The 17,466-nt window shown below is 44.5% G+C and overlaps 1 protein-coding gene across 1 annotated transcript in view; it reads left to right on the top strand.

The window, feature by feature from the left end:
* Positions 1-1,438: 1,438 nt before the first annotated feature.
* Positions 1,439-17,466, top strand: part of LOC135909510 (decapping and exoribonuclease protein-like) — a 104,892-nt gene continuing 88,864 nt past the window's right edge. Inside the window, exon 1 of the mRNA XM_065441484.2 lies at positions 1,439-2,033. Coding sequence (XP_065297556.1) covers positions 1,639-2,033 — 395 coding nt within the window. The 5' untranslated portion in view covers positions 1,439-1,638. The remainder of the gene's footprint in view (positions 2,034-17,466) is intronic.

The following is a 17,466-nucleotide window of genomic DNA, read 5'->3' on the forward strand; positions in this document are numbered from 1 at the left end:
GAGACGGGCGTTTTCAGCCTTTCTAGGCAGCGCCGTTCGGTTGCGTTTTCAGGCAAACTTTATTCCTTTTCCTTTCTTCTTATGCGGTGCTGACGAAAGAAATTCCGGTTGGCGCACGTCAAATTATCATTGAAGTATAGACGAGAGTTCGGATTCATGCTATTCGAAACAAGATTCGGGTGACTATTGCCAGCATCCAGCCACTTTTGCTTAATTGATACAGCCTGCATTTGAACAAGGATAGCCGGAATGCATTCAGTGCTAGCTAAGATGCAACGTACCACGGAAACATCCGAAGGCTGACGGTGTGTAACTTTCTGCCACTTGGCCAAAGATAGATAAGAGGCCTTCATTACGCTGAACGGGGAAACCATGTGTTTCAGAAGTGTACCTTATGATGTACTGCTCAAGAGCATTGTTCTGTATGGTCGTGCTGCTGATGGCTGAAGCCGAAGAAGAAACAGTCGAGGACAGCTTCTCTCACTGAATATGAAGCTGACCAAGTTCAGTTTGGCTATGCGACCCCACAGAGCCTACGGAATCGTATTTGGAGGACAAAAACTAGATATGCTTCTGCATTTCTCCTACAGTGTCGGCCAACTTTTCTCTCATGGTTTTGAAGGCCAAGAGTTGTACTTTACCTACAAGTGCAAGCATGCCCAAAGTCCGTTAAACATGCTTTCGTTTACTGTAACGCAGCTTTCTTTTGGACATATTAGAGAGACCGTTACAAATAGATGTGCAGTTTAACCCACATGACATGTTTCCTTGCCAGCTGAACGTGATTTTCAAGACATGAACGTTCTTCTTTCGTTAACGTTGCATGCATTCTGGCGTAGTATGTTAGCGTATAGATGCTGTGATGCTAAACACCATCCATTGCCGAGTGCCTTGCGGAATTGGTTGTCGAAGTGAGCCATCTGTATAAGGTGATTCTTTGCGACAAAGATTTTATGTCATTCTTTGATGCTTTCACACCTATAAAACTTGTGGGATGTGTGATGACTAACAGCTAATTTGACTTTAGCCAAGCAGAAGGCACAGAAAAATATATTCATGGCGCAGGACACCACGCCTGAGGCTGCCAGGTTTGAGAAACTTTTCTGACGCTTGTTCGATTCCGCACAGCGCGAGCGTGTTTTATTTTTAACATCGAAAACAGTGCGCAAGGTTAGGCTCACATTTTAAAACTCCGCAATATTTGGGAATGATGCACAACTTTAGACGGCACAATATTCGAGTTCGGCCCATGTTTTTGGTTTGGTAGATTGCTGGAAACAAAGACTTGTTCGAGAATGACAAGGAACGTTATTCCGATTAAAAGGCAACGTCAACAGGGACAGCGGAACGCCTCGCGCATCAGGAGAGCGCGCTGGAAACTATGGGTCCAACATCGATAGAATCAGCCCGCGTGACTTTTATTACCCATCGACAATCTGGCGGGCCTTCGCAAGGTGAACAGATTGATTTCTTTCATATGTACAACTTTTTTGCTTGCCACAGGGGCAGGCGCCGCGACATCGTCAATGCGCACGCACATTACGGCGAAACATATGGGACGCCTGTAATGCTTTGAAGCGCAAGTGCGTGAAGCATAGCTGAATCGTCTGCATAGAGGCTGGGACGCTTCTGTCAAAGATGATAGGTGGTGATTTCGGAGGTTCGGCAGGTTCGGCGGTGGCGGACGCAGTCCACCGTGGAGTAGGTCCTCTTCCTGCTGGCCAACGCGTCGCAGTGATAACCGTACGCGAGGCACTCACGGGGTGGAGCGAAGACTTTGCCGCATACGGTGTGCCCTGCGAGATCGGCCATTACTCTGTGCAAGGGGAACAGCGCGAGTACGTCGATGGTGCTATTCAAAAGAGGTACCTGCGTGCGTCAATCCCCTTGAATCCTGACTGGGATCTGAACACCGGATACGAAAATGTACTGCACAGAACAGGAGAAGGCTCACCGCCGACGCATAACCTACTTCGCTGGGTTATGCTCAACAAGGACAAAGTGGTGACGCCTTCGTCTCGGGCAGCTGAGTGGTGAGTGTGTCATACGGCTGTTGCGAGGCGAATCCTAGTATGCAGTATTCATCGCATATCAACTACTCTATATTGCGTATTGCATTAGGTACAGGCGCCTACCCAGCGTTTGGCCACCTGGGAACGTGTCTCGTAGCACTCGCTTTCCCCACCTCCGAAATTTTCGTATCAGGTTTTCGTGATGACGCCCCGCTTGGCATCGTGGAAGCGCAGCCAACAGTTCCACGTGATTCAATGCAAATGGGCGCCCTGTCCTTTCGACCCGACAGGGAGCGACCCTCTAATCTGAAGTATACATGGCATGAAACGAATTTCGACAACTGCTTTCAAAATGTCTTCCAAAAAAGGCAGCTTGTTCCTATGATAAACATCGCACTTATTTTGGAGAAAATTGCAGAGTAGCACGAATTAAATCAATATTTGCCCAACCACAACCTTTTCTGAAAAACGTAATAGCAAAATAGCAGGCATTTTCTTTAACGCTTGCCCTGAGCACACGTTTTTTTTCGTCATACACACGTGTGTGCGCCCTTCTTTAGGCCGCGCTCGACGGTCCGACCTATAAAAGGTGCAAATTTTCGGCTTTCTCCGAGTCGCCGCCTGAGCTATCAGACTTCACCGGTTACTGCCTGACGCAGCGATGAGCAGTGTAATGACGAACACGCAAGTGCGTGGTGATGACAATTTATTGGCATCCCCTTTGAAACGGTGCGGGGACAAATCGTCGCCTAGCCTGCTTGAGTGTGTTCACTGCGGCCGCGCATAGAAGTAAGCCTGAAAATGTACAGTAATGTCTGGAGGTGTGTTCTCTTGTTGTCTGCGTCATTGTTCGCGCGGCCAGGCTGCGTAACAACCAACAGAATTCCACTTTCAATAGCACGTTGCCATCGCTGCGAAGCAAGCTTCGTGTTTGTGTACCACATTTAAAAGGATGGCGGGCTCACTAACATGAGACAAAATTAGCTGCGCAGAAGTCGGCAAACGTATCTGTAGAAAGGAACAGTTTCAACCTTCCCAGCTCCAACTGTTCACGCAAGGAACCATGTAGTTTTGGCCTAAGAAAAAACAGTTCACTGAGATTGATGCCGTTTATTTGGCTCAGGGTGGGGCATCAATCGGTTAGGATGGGGCACCAAGCCTGCGACTTGCAAATGCAATGTAGACTTCAGATAAGATGCTGCTCCTGCGCACTCGTCTTGCGCACTCCTCTTGGCAGGCGAACAATGAAGCAGGTCCTTCTGACTGGACTCGGCTAACCAGACCGCTCTTTTTATCTTCTTTTTACCGTTCGCCTATTGTAGTTTTCTCTTTGATTCATGACTGCATGCGATCAATTCCGTGGTTTTTCTTTTCCAATATCTTTTCAAATGTTGACGGAAGTAACTTCACTGTTTTCCATGTAAACGTGCGCAGTATGCTCGTGCGCTGGAATGAATTTTTTCCCAAGTCGGTGCTGTGCGTGACAAAGCTGATGTTCTCGTATTAACTGAAATATTGGCCGTGAGCATATCGGTCTGTTTTCCTTCCAATGTTATCACAATAATTTTTTTTTACACGGAAAGATTGCCGTGGGGGTGAACTTGCTGTATTTTTAAAATATCGCTGGATTTCGAGTCCTCTTTAGAGCCTTTAGACCTGCTTGATTGTTAGCGCTTCGTATTCACACAGTGTATCTGGCCATTGCTTTGCTCGTTGTCTATAGGCCTCTAAACAAAAGTGTCAGAAAGTTTGTGGACGAGTTGCGTCTACTTACTTTTCCATCTGGTCGAGTATGCATGGTAGTTGACGTCAATATTGACGTGCTGAAGAAAGAACGGCACATCGTTACTGTATACTCGAACACGCTTGCTAATGTTGTGATAGCAGCCGTTATCAACCTCCCAACACGTGTCCATGTTTTGGGCCCATCAGTCGTGTCTTCATGTCTAGATCACGTGAACGTCCGTACCGGGAACGACCAGGTCTTTTTGTTTATTTTTGAGCAAAAGCTTTCCGATCACTTTTTTGTGGGGTGTACCTTTTTGTAATGACAGTATATTACCGTCTTGAAGCCGATATCAGAAATATAGGTTGTGGATAACAGTAAACTTGACATGTCGTTACAGCATTACGATTGGCTATCTGTGCTTGCGGAAATTCCCGCAAGTAAACTGTATGGATCTTTTATTGCTGTCTACGCACAGATAGTGCACACATTAAAAACGGTGATAGTCATAAAACAATGAAAACGGGGGTGCCCCTGGATAAATGGAAATATTTTATACGTGACGGCCGAAAGAGAATCAGCTTGGGCGTGTTATCGTCATTGCCCTAAAAATAAGGTTCTTCGTGCACCTTTTAAGATGGCTCACAATAAAGTTAGTGGGGTGCATAGAGATGGAAGACGAAAACAGTTCCAAATAAGTTTTCTGATTCTAGGACTAATTCATGTAAGACTTGGTCTGTTATTGAATTAAGGGCTCGTAATACGACCAGTCATCTGCGTGCGCAATCGGTGGCTGAGTCTGCCCTTCTGCCAGAGTTTACTGCAGAAGATGTTCGTTATATCCCATTCAACTTCAATCACTGCAAGTTAGCGGAATTAGATGACGTGTCTGCGAACGTCTTTCGCATAAACTTTGAGGCCCTGAAGACTTTTTTGTTAGCAATCATAAATGACCATATAGTAACACAAATCATGACAGCTGGTCTCAAATATGCTCTTTTAGACCCCACTTTTCAGTAGCGAACCGAATCATTCTGTTACCAACTATGGACCTATTTCCATAGTTTTATGCATTGCTCTGATACTTGAAAATCACATTTTTCGTGTAAAGAAAAGCTTCATTGTCTCACATAACCTGCTATCGCCAAACCAATATGGATTTACCTCCAGGCGCGGCACTAGGTCAGCGTTAGATCAACTAACCGATGTCCTAAATAATGCTCTTGAAAACAGCTAATTTGCTCGCCCATTTTTTTAGACATATCACAAGCTTTTCGTTCTGTGAACTAGATGTCCAACTTTGTAAACATCATAGCTGTGACTTCAGAGGGCCTTCCTTTGTCATCTTTCCTTGAGAATTATTTGCATGGACGGACTCAAGTTGTAGTAATCCGAAATATTAAAAGTAGGCCCACACAGCTGTCCAGTTGAATTACTCAGGGATCGCTTTTAACACCCATTTTCTTTAATTTGCATGTTAATGATCTCACTCAATCCATATCTAATTGCCGAGTTTTTCAGTATGCTGACGATGCGCTTGTAGTACCCCGTCATGCTAATTATGATAAAGCCGTGGCTGAATTACATCATGAGATGGAACTGTAATAACTTCATTTCTATCAATGAAAATAAAACTAAACTCGTATGTTGCCACAATCCCCTGAAACGTATTCCTGTCATCATTCCTTTTCCTCATTCTCTTCATTGTAATAATTGCTCCTGATCTCCACTTGCGCACCTTTCAAGCGTTAAATATCTGGGTGTTCATTTTGGTTCCAGCATGTCTTGGGATAGTAATTTGGCTAGCGTTGGTGAACGGTTGCGCAAAATAGCGTGTCTGCTAAATTGTATCAAGACAATAGGCCTAGTTCATCTCAGGAAAATGACAGCTTGTGAAATAGGGTAGTGTGTGCTGCGCTATGGAATTTGTTCTTTCTACTATTGTTTAGTGTTTTGGTGCAATAAAATTGTTTGCTTGTCAAAATGTATATTTACGGCCGTGATGTATGGCCTTCCAATTCCCAAAAATTCTAGTGTGCTTTTTCTTTTGCTCACTTATGCCTTCGTTCAGGTTGTTATATAAAGAAAGTGTTATTCTTACATGCTTGTGGAATAATCATTTTAACTGCCCATATATCCCCGGTCGAACATTGCGTCCGCGAGATCATTTCATTTTGGCGAAACTGCGGACTAGGTATTGCGAACTTGCTTGTGCTTTCTATATTACAAGTGCTCTGAATGACCTCCCAATTAGCATTTTCTCTTTCGAGAGTCACAAAGACGTAAGCTCTCTGATTTGAATGCTTGATTTTGTTTTTGTTTTCTTCCTGCTGAAACCAGGTATTATCATTATGTGTACAGAGATTGGTGTGTGCTCTTACTTGCCTCTTGCATCCGGGCACTGCCCCACAAGCGATCTGTTGGCTTGGGCAGGCCCATATTTCTACCCTGTCTATCCACAAACAAGGAAATGTTGTTATTACTATTAGGCCATGCGTCTGGGCAATATTGCACATTCGCGGACTTTCTTCTATGCGCGGCCACGCTGGCTGCACAGGCGCTCCCATGAACACGGTCGCGCACTAGCGTGTTCACCCAAGCTGTACTCATCGCCGTAGGCCGAACCTAAGCTGGGTAGGAGGCCGTACGCCGGTGTGCGCGTCTCCTCCAGGCTGGTGGTTGCCAGAATGCGACTAACTATATCTGCGCTTAATGGCCTATGCCTTCCGTTGCTCCATGTTGCAATGGTGTTAACCCCATGTCGACAGGAGAAACATACATGATACGTGACGTCACTGTACTAACTATTTAAAACTAACATGCCGAGGATGACGAGGCCACCTTTGACAAAGATAGGTCCTCCTATCGAAACGTTGGCCAGCTTTTCTGACGAACTTTATCCCTGTTTATAACCTTTGTACCACATGATACGCATAGTAATTCTTATAGCATACTAGAATTGAAAAAAAAAAGATCCCATATATTTACACAGGAATTGTGTGCCGTAGCAGGAGCTACGCAACTATAGCTATTCTAGCACTACTATCAAAGTTTTCTTCTGTCTATGCTTTGACTCAGCTCGTGACACAGCCTGCAGTGTTTGCAGACTCTGTATTTTTTTCATTGGTTCTGAGATTCTGCTACAAGCTGTGCACCTTATCATTTCGGCAAGACTAAAACTGAGTGCACAATCAGAGTTGTCTAATTGTTTCGAGGAGTTTTGACGGTGGTGTGAGCAGCGGTCAGTTGATCTATGCCTAATAGAAGACTCCAAATTGGAAGACGAAGGTACGTTAGACACTTTACTGTTTATTGCATTTATGCACTTACAGCGTTGAATGACATGCGACAAGAGGAAGTTCTTACAACGGGGTGCCCATTTGGCCGTGGAGGTAGCGTGGGCCTAGTGGTTTGGAGCCTGACTACTTGCGGTTTGCGTTATGACCGCTGAGCGAAGACGATTGTGTGTTCTTGTGTTCTACAAGTATTCATCCTCTTTCTGGGTATTCAATCAAGGTGACACAACTTAAAATATACGGGAAGGACTGTAGTCTTCCATAACTCCTTTTAGCTCAGTTTCCGTGAAGCAAAATGGTCTCAGAATCAATGTCACTGATAAAAATTTACCGCACATTACGTATTGAAACTGCTACGTATGTTTCTAAAAACTATGTTGTCCTTATGTGGTCGTCATGTCACTTTCACCGATCAGTCGAAGACATTCCTTGTTTCGTCATTCTAACCTAATCATGGTGTCGCCATTCACTCGTAACCATATCGTCACTGTCATGCAATTGTCGTCATTATGTCATCGTTAGAAAGTCGCTGTGATGCATGTGTTGTCATAGCATTATATTTATGCCGATAGGGTGGCGCAATCGTCGTCATTACAGCTTCATTATTCGGTTGTCACTACACACTCGCCCTGATGTGATTATCCTCATTATACTTTCTTACAAAGTTTGCATCGTTGGGGTTATCTTGTCCCACAGCAATAATCATCTTGCCCGAATTTCTTTTCTGTAACAGTGTGGAACCGGTAACTCGAGTCACGAACGGCACGAGCGTTATCATCATGACATAGCATTCTCGACAGCAAAGTTGCGAGCGCAGATTTTTTCAAGAAGGGAAACGAAAGCAAGGCAGATGATTATTGCTGTAGGGCAACATAAACGCGAAATGGCGCAAGCTTTTTAAAGAGTACTGTGTTGCGACACCACATATCCGAGCACATGAGGGTTGGACCTCCTAGCGTGTAGCCGTGCGCGGCTCAGCCGTGTCCGGGGAAAGGGGATCCTGGGGTTTGAGCCGATGCCGGGTGTTTGGACCTTTAAGGCCCCCCAGCTGAGGCAACACACCTCTTTGGCATCAGCTTCACGTAGACGACACCCCCGGACTGACCCACCCGGGGGAAATCGGCAGTCGCCTCATCCTGTCTCTTTCTCCTCGAATCTTCGTCTTTCTCTCCCTCTTTCTGGCCTTTCCTAACTTCTTCTCTTTTCTGTTTACTTCCTTTCTCCTTGTCGGCAAGGGTTAACCTTGTGTGGCTATCCTACCTTGGGTACACCATTTTTGGTTATAGTGATGGCGTACGACTGGCGTCGTGCAGACTTGCACGCAAGCTCTGCCACGTCCTCTTCGTTGGGCTCTATGGTGGGCGGTCGACGCTGTTGCCGAACAAACACATTTTCCTATGGCAACGCAAACCTCTGTAGTCTATGATCGGTGTCTCAAAAGATGCCGCACCGAAGTACTATTCCAATTCTCCTTTCGTAGCAACGCTCCATCTTTCCCCAAATACTATATAGTCCACAGTGAAAGCAACACGCCTGTTAGAAAGCTCTCTCCATTCCTGATAGCCAAATGCCTGAAAGATAAAATCGGACAGACATACAAAGCCTCCAAAATGTCTAGCGGGGACCTCCTCCTAGAAGTGAATAATAAAGATCAAGCAGATAAGCTGTCAGAACTTACCAGTATTGGCGAGGCGACAGTGACTGTTTCAGCCCACAGAACACTTAATGCAAGCAGGGGATTCATATCTGAAGAAGGCTTTATTGGTTTAAATGACGAGGAACTGCTGGAAGGTTTCCAGGAACAAAATGTTACCAAAGTACAAAGAATAGTAATCCGCAGAAACGACCAAGAAATCCCCACCAAACATGTTATACTCACCTTCGGAACAAGCGTAATGCCTACCTCGCTCGATGCAGGTTTTGTTAAAGTCAATGTGAGACCATATATCCCAAACCCCAGACGATGTTTCAAGTGCCAAAGGTTTGGACATGCTTCACATGCATGCCGAGGACAAACAACTTGTGCTAAATGCAGCTCCAACGAACACCAATCTGAGAATTGCACGTCTTTCCAACATAGTGTTAACTGCAAGGGAGATCATCCAGCTTATTCGCGGTCCTGCTCTTGCTGAAAAAAAAGAAGTAATCGCTCTAACTGTCACAGAAAAAATTTCGTTCTATGAAGCCAGAAAGCGGCTATCGTACCTTCCTCGAAGAAATTGCGCCGATGTGACGCAGGCGGGGGCAGCGTCACAGAGGTCTCAGGAGTCCTCCGAGACCACGCATAGTAGTCCCGCCGTGACCCCTCCCGCCCCCGTGGTGGAAGCAGCCGGCGCTGCTCCATCCTCTTCAGAGGCCCTGCAGACACCAGTCTCGCAGGGCCCTAAGATCAAGCGAACTCCAAGGCCCGAAATACGTGTCTCGGCGCCAAACTCTCGGGTCCTCCAGCGCCTCAGAGACAGCGATGGAGGTCGACACAAAAACTCCGGTGTCATTGACACCGAAGGACAGGTGCTCTCTCCAGCGCGGTAAGAGGGATAAAGTCCCAATAACCACCCAAAATAAAAAAGCGATAACCTAAAGGTTATCGCTCATTTTTATTAGCCTTTTAATGCCATGTCACCTAACATCTCACCAATTATTCTTTCCGTAGGGCCATTTCTTACCTTTCAATTTCAAAATGGCTTTTATCATCCATTGGAAGTGTAGAAGTCTCATACACAATCTAGGTGACATCAAAGACATCATCAACAGCTTTTCACCAGTTGCAGTATGTCTCCAGGAAACAAATCTGGGTCCAAAAAATACTCAAATTCTCAAAGGTTTCACCGTTGTCCGAAGGGACCGCGAATGTTCCAGCCGTTTGTCAGGTGGAGTGGCTATAGTCGTGCAGGGCGGCACTCCTACCCGAAATGTCCAATTAAATACATCTTTAGAGGCCGTAGCTGTGACCATTCTGTCCTACAAAACCATCACCATTTGCTCACTATATATTCCACCCCACACGCATTTTACTATTAAAGACTTAGAAAATCTAACAGATCAGTTACCGGAGCCATTTGTTTTTGTAGGAGATTTTAATGTTCATTGTACTCTTTGGGGCAGTGTCAAAACTGACCAAAGAGGGCAACCCGTTGAAGATTTTATTCTGTCAAATAATATGTCTTTTGAACTCAGGTGCGCCTACTTATTTCTCACCGACTTCCCGCACATTGTTGTTCAGATTGAGCTTTTTGTTCGCCCTCTCTTTTTACTGATTTCAAATGGGTAGCTCTCGAGACGTCATATGGTAGCGATCACTTACGCGCACTCAACAAACTCATACCGTCACCAGAAACCTTAGTAACTAGGCCATGCCGATAGAAAATACAGCTCGCTGACTGGCAGGTTTTTATGGAGAACGCGAAAGTGGAAAATGTCTTTTCGCCAGAGCTTAGTACTGATGAACTTAATCAAAAAATCCCTGAAGTTATAATATCAGTGGCAGAAAAGACGATACCCAAGTCATCTGGTATTGTGCGCAAAAAGCTAAATCCTTGGTGGACAAACGAATGTACTGAAGCCATTAAAAAAAGACCTGGGGAATCCTACGGAGGTACCCCACCTATAGCAATCTCTTAAACTTCGAACAAGCCGATTCATTTGAAGACCGGCTGAAAAATAATCATGGCACAAATACATATCTTCAATCAATAGTACAGTAACATAAAAACGAGTGTGGGACCAGGTAAAGAAACTTAGAGGAGAGTACTCATCGTACACAATACCACTACTTAAATGTCCAGGCATACAAACAACAATACAAGAACAGGCAGATATACTTGGCGAACATTTCCGTGATGTATCCAGTTCAGGGAATTATACAAAGGAATTTTCACAGTACAAACAATCTGCTGAAAAACAGAAGCTGCCCTCTACTGGCGCGTCAAATGAACCGTGCAATTCACCCCTCACACAACAAGAGATGAACAGAGTCCTTTCGGCGGGGAAGACAACAGTGCCAGGTCACGACCGTATTCACTACGCCATGCTGGCTCATCTATCTCAGGCATCTGTAGATGCTCTCCTTAAATTTTTCAACTAATCTGGGAATCTGGTATAATGCCCGAAGAGTGGAGAAAATGAATAGTAGTTCCATTTCTAAAAGCCGGTAAATTCCCAACATTCGCAAGCAGCTACAGATCCATTGTCCTCACAAGCTCTTTGGCAAAGTCACATGAAATCATTATCAATATAAGACTCTCATTTATTTTAGAATCAAGAAACCTCATAGACCCCCACCAGTGTGGATATAAAAAGGGTTGTTCAACTACTGACCATCTCGTCCGTCTAGAACATGAAATTCGACATGCATTTTTACACAAATAATATTGTCTTGCAGCTTTCTTCGATTTCGAAAAAGCCTATGATACCACAGGGAGATATGGAATATTAAGAGACCTGGCTGACCTCGGCATCCGTGGTAACATGAATTGCCTAGCTAATTTTATTTCTAATAGAACATTTCAGATACGCCTTGGTACAGTACATTCTCATACATTTACGCAGGAAAATGGCGTTCCACAAGGCTGTGTTATCAGCACAACACTTTTTATAGTAAAAATGAACTCAGTTAATAAGCTTATACCATCGTCTATTATGCACTCTGTTTACGTAGACGATCTCCAAGTGGCTTGCCGCGCCTCAAATGTGCCAGCCTGTGAAAGGCAGCTTCAAATGACAATAAATAAACTTACACAATGGGCTAACAAAAATGGTTTCCGTTTCTCCAAACAGACAATGGTTACTGTTTTGTTCTCTCAGAAACGAGGGCTACACAGCAATCCCGTCCTAAAATTGAACGACACCATACTGCCGGTGAAACAAGACCATAAGTTTTTACGAGTAACCTTTGACACCAAACTTAACTTCCTGACTCACATAAAAGCACTAAAAATTAAAGCAAATAAAGCTCTAAATATCCTTCAAGTATTCTCTCGTAAACACTGGGGTTCCGACCGAACGTGCCTTTTACGTGTTTACCGGTCTCTTGCGCGTAGCCTTTTAGACTACGGCTCCGTGGTTTACGGCTCAGCCAGACAGTCCTACATCCAACGACTTGATCCAGTACAAAACCTTAGACTGCGACTGGCAAGTGGTGCCTATAGAACTTCACCTATTCAAAGTTTATACGTCGAGTGTAATAAACCCTCCTTACAGCAGCGCAGAGCATTACTCACTTTTTCTTACGTACCGAGAATTCAGTCATCACCGCAACACATATGCTACAACGTCCTCACACAATGCGACTCATGCTTACACTATACAAATAAACCGAACATGATTAGGCCACTCATCCTGCGGTATGAGCAATACTGTAGGGATTATGGCATTCACCACGAAGTCCTCCAGGTTGCCAAAAAACCACCACGGTTGGTGCCCTAGTACGATTTCACACACTTATGTGATTGGACGTTAACACATTTAAAGAAAATAGTCATCCCACACGAACACATTATACGAGAATTGCGTGCACTTCAGGACAAATATCAAAATAACATGCAATATTACACTGATGGCTCTAAAACAAAAGATAGCGTGGGTGTGGGGGCCGTAACGGAAAATTGGGAAACAAATATTCGATTACCACAACACGTCTGTTTTCACGGCCGAAGTTTACGCTATATGGGTTGATGGTAAAAAGATTATCGCTGATAAACACAAAAATGCACTCATATACGCTGACTCTTTAAGCACACTGAAGGCTCTACAGCTGAAATCTGAGTGTGAACCCCTGATAGGAGACATTTTAAACATGGTGGCGCTTAACAAATACGGGAGGTCACTTCGTTTCTGCTGGGTCCCAAGCCATGTTGGGATACCGGGTAACGAAGTAGCTGATAGAAGTGCATCGATGGCAAATAACAAATAGATAACAAACACAACACTTCCATACAAAGATAGCATCCATGCGATTAGAAAAGCCTTAACAGCAAAATGGCAACGCGAATGGGACCGTTGTGCTGACAAGCTACATCTCACTAAGCCCATATTTGGCGAGTGGAAGTGATGTTATCATCAGGAGCGGCTCATCGAAGTAGTTTTATGCCGTCTACGCATTGGGCACACACACCTCACACACAATTATTTACTTACGAAAGAAAACACATCAACATGCGAGAAACGTCAAGAGCCACTAACAGTTATGCACATATTACTGACATGTAAGCACATTGAAACACACAGACGAGCATTTTCGCACAAATATATCAACTACACATAGCTTTACACCCTGCTCTAGTTTTAGGTGATGACCCGCTAGTCCCATTATGTGACGTCCGTAAATTTCTAGATGACACTGGATTTTTACATAAACTATTGATTATTAACCCAACTTTTTCCTTCATAAACTGGATTTTAAAACACCTCGCGTTTTTGCGCAGCATAGCCTTAGCCGCTATTGCGCTATTAAACCACATTTAACTAACTTTTAAAGAGTATTCATTTCATTCATTCATTTATTTATGCAAATTTCTTTGTACAGGGTGAATTTGCTGGTCAGTCTAAGCACGCAGTGCTTGTAGAATGACCAGGCAGTTGGTCAAACAACATATTAAATTCATATTGCCACAATTAATACATTCTCTCGCATATATACACTGAACACCGTCCAGCGCATGAAACAAAAAATAAGCATATTGAGTTCCTATTTTTCATTACACAATGTTGTCAAGAAAAACATCAAAGTCAAAACAAAGTCAAAACATCAAAGCGATACATAGATACACCAGTCACTTACAGGACTACAACTTAATTCTTCAAATTGCTGAATTCAAAATTATACACAGCTATCGAAGCAAGAACATAAACAAAAGCACTATCGTCGTCATTTAGGAGGGAGCTTCAGCTGGGCCCAAACTCCGACGCCGCCTAGTCAAATACATGTATACCGCTGAAATGTTTTCCCGAAATAAGTAATGTATTCAATTTTAATGAAGTTTGGTGTATTTGAAAGAGAAAGGTAAATCCGGATGATTGTTAAAGCGAATTTTTTTTATTTATTCTTATGGCGTGATTTTTTATTAAGGTTGCGAAAAATTTTCAGCTTTTGCAAAAAAGAAACTTGGTGTTTATAAATTCGTAACTCTGCACCAAAAATACATATTACCGTTTAGTAAATTGCATCCGTGGCAACATGAACCAAACCGCACAAATTTAATATCTAAATTTATACCTCACGGGATTTTGTTGGAATGTTTACGAACGTTTTCCAAAATTGGGACTCAGACATTAATGGTGTATTTGAGTCATGTGTAATACATCCAATTTGTCCGTTTTATTAGTCCTCTCAGGTGCATTTTGCAAAATTAAAATATCCTTTTTTATTGCTAAGTTAGTTCGCTTCTCAGCTTTTCGGGCTAAGAGAAAAGCGTAGCGATCTGAGTCATCTTGACAGTTATGAAAATGTGCAATTTGTAACAATTTTCCTTAAAAAGAACTTCACGACTTAAATGAAAAATCTACTTCCTACGGTCACTAGATAAGGACTTCTTCTTTGTAGTGCAAACAACTTCATGAAAACTGTTGCAGTGGTTGCCGAGAAAAGGTTTTTCCTTTCCTTTGTATTTATATGGAAGCCCGCAAGCTAAAGCTTCCTTATAAGAATTGAGATCTCGTTGTCGTAAGGCCGCTGTAGATAATCACCTCCGTTGTTTCATCGTCGGACCGCGTCGGCTTCACAGCCGTTTTTACGCCGCCATGCTTTGGGTGACCTTGGCAAGCGAGTGCAAGCAAAGTAGGACAGTATTCGAGGTTGGCGCATATAGGCTAACGAACGAAACGGTTATAATGGTTGCAACACATATTAAGTAAACATGGCTTCCGAAATGCAGTGCATCGCTACATTGCTTTAGTGGTAATCGCATTACGGTGGACATTCATAGTGAGATGAGATCTGCCGTAATTTTGTTTCACGTGCAAAGTATTTCAGAAGGACTGTTTGCTAAAATATGAGCAATAGATACGTTATAGGACTGTTTCTTAAATATTCGCAACCCTACTGCTCAGGTACACTGTGTCGTTGCATAGAGGAGGAAGCCATTACACAAACATGCAAGTGACGCGTGCACGGATGGCGCGGTTGTCGCGCCACGCATGGTGCAATAGAAACTAAATTTGGCTTCTTGCTAAGCATTGAATGAGGCATAGTTTCGCACTATTTTGTCGCGATCCTCGCAGGAGTGGTCGCTTTTGAGCGCTCACTCACACGTGTTCAAGGTTCCTTGCGAAATGGCGCAATCAACTTTGAAGGATTGGCCATGAATCGGACGGTAATGGAACTGTTTTCAATTCTCTAAAATAAATTAGGGTGCAATGAAATAAGTATCTTGCAAGTAGTATATAAAGTCTCAGATGTTGCAAGTGTGAATAATCAATTATCCGAGTGTTACACAAAGTAATTTTTTAAGCATAATAAATGTTAAGAATAATAGCATGGTGCACCGAAGAACACTAGCCTGCGCCTGAGCAGCATCACCACCTGCACGAGTTCGTGGTTTCAGCTTTCGGCTTAGTCGCCCACCTGCGATGGCGCCTTTACGAAATTACGCCACCTGCAACTTCGCCATCTATCCTCCGCCACTACGGTCTTGCAGCCCCCACCGAAGTCCACACCTATGTCAGCGGCATCAGACTCGGCGCCGTACTCGCGCAATGAAAAACCGGGCTCGATGAACATGTCGCGTACGCCAGCCGACATCTCATAAAATCACAGGCTAATTACTCGGTTATAGAGAAAGAGTGTTTAGCTATTATTTCGGCTCCTGACTCGCCGTGGTTGCTCAGTGGCTATGGTGTTCGCTGAGCACGAGGTCGCGGGATCGAATCGCGGTCACGGCGGGGGGTGGAATCGGGGCGAAATACGAAAACACCCGTGTACTTAGATTTAGGTGGATGTTAAAGAAACCCAGGTGGCCGAAATTTTTGGTGTCCTCCACTACGGCGTACCTCATAATCAGATGTTTTTCGCACTTAAAACCCCATTATTTATATTTATTTCGGCTCCTGTAAAATTGTGCCCTTGTTTGTATGATCACCCTTTTTAGGTCATCACTGACCACCACATTCTTTGTTGGCTGTCCACCCTTAAGGGCTCATCTGGCCGACTTGCTCGCTGGGCTCTTCAGCTACAGGAGTGCGACATTCGGGTTCTTTACCGTTCCGGCCGCAAGCACGGACGTTGACGCCCTTTCTTGCTCACTGGGCTCCGCTGACAGCGTCTGCCTGTACGCCCTTGAGCCCACACTTGCATCTCATGCACTGCGCAACATGCCGTTAGAGCAGAGCAAGGATACCTGGATGAGTGCTCTCAACAGCACCCTTTCTGATCCATTAACCTCTTCACCATCTCACGCTCTTCGCTGCCAGGCCACCCACATCTGCATTCGCGACGGCCTTCTTTATTGTCGTAACTTTATTTCTGACGGTCTCAAGTGGGCTTCTTCTGATACCCCACTATCTCCGTGACTTTATCTGGGATGCTTTCCACGCCGACCCACAGTGTGCGCATGCCGGCCTCTGCAAGATTTACGGTCGACTCAGCCTCCGATTTTATTGGCGCGGCATGTGTAACTACGTCCGAAAGTTAACTCGCTCCTGCGCTCAGTGCCAACCCCGAAAATTATTTCACGGTCAAGTCTACCCGTCACAACCTCTTCCATGCTCTAGTCGACCCTTTGATCGTGTTAGTATAGACAAATACGGACCGCTACCGTCCACTCCAGCAGAGAACTGCTAGCTCGTTGTCGCAGTGGATCACTTGACACGCTATGCTGAAACAACCGCTCTGCCGACTGCCGCCGGCAGCGAGGTTGCATCGTTTCTTTTACGACATTTCGTTCTGCGCCATGGTGCCCCTCGCGAACTTCTGAGTGATAGAGGCCGCGGCTTTTGTCCGATGTTTTGAAGGCACTACTCGACGAATTTCAAATCATCCATCGCACAAGTATCACGTACCATCCGGAAACTAACGACATTACGGAGCGCTTCAACCGTAGTATTGGCAATATGCTCTCAATGTACGTCAATATGATCTCAATGTACGATCATTCAAATTGGGATCAAGTTCTTACTTTCGTAACGTATGCGTACAATACTGCAGCCAAAGCAACTACTGTATTTTCCCTGTACTTCTCCTACACAGACGAGAAGCACCTAATACGTTAGATACTGTTCTTTCCTATAAACCTGGCGCGTCCGAAAGTTCTCAGCTGTCTGAAGCTGCTCGACATGCCGAGCAATTCCGCCAGCTTGCCCGCTCTTTTTCCACAGAGGACCAGTGGCAGCAGCAATCCCGTCAATCTCCCGAACAGACTGCACCAACTTTTTACCTTGTATCTCTGGTCCGGCTTCGGGTGCTCGCTACCGTACATTCTGTAAACTTCCCGCTCTGTAA

The sequence above is a fragment of the Dermacentor albipictus genome, chromosome 5 (genome assembly GCF_038994185.2).
Source record: "Dermacentor albipictus isolate Rhodes 1998 colony chromosome 5, USDA_Dalb.pri_finalv2, whole genome shotgun sequence".
NCBI classification, from domain to species: domain Eukaryota; kingdom Metazoa; phylum Arthropoda; class Arachnida; order Ixodida; family Ixodidae; genus Dermacentor; species Dermacentor albipictus.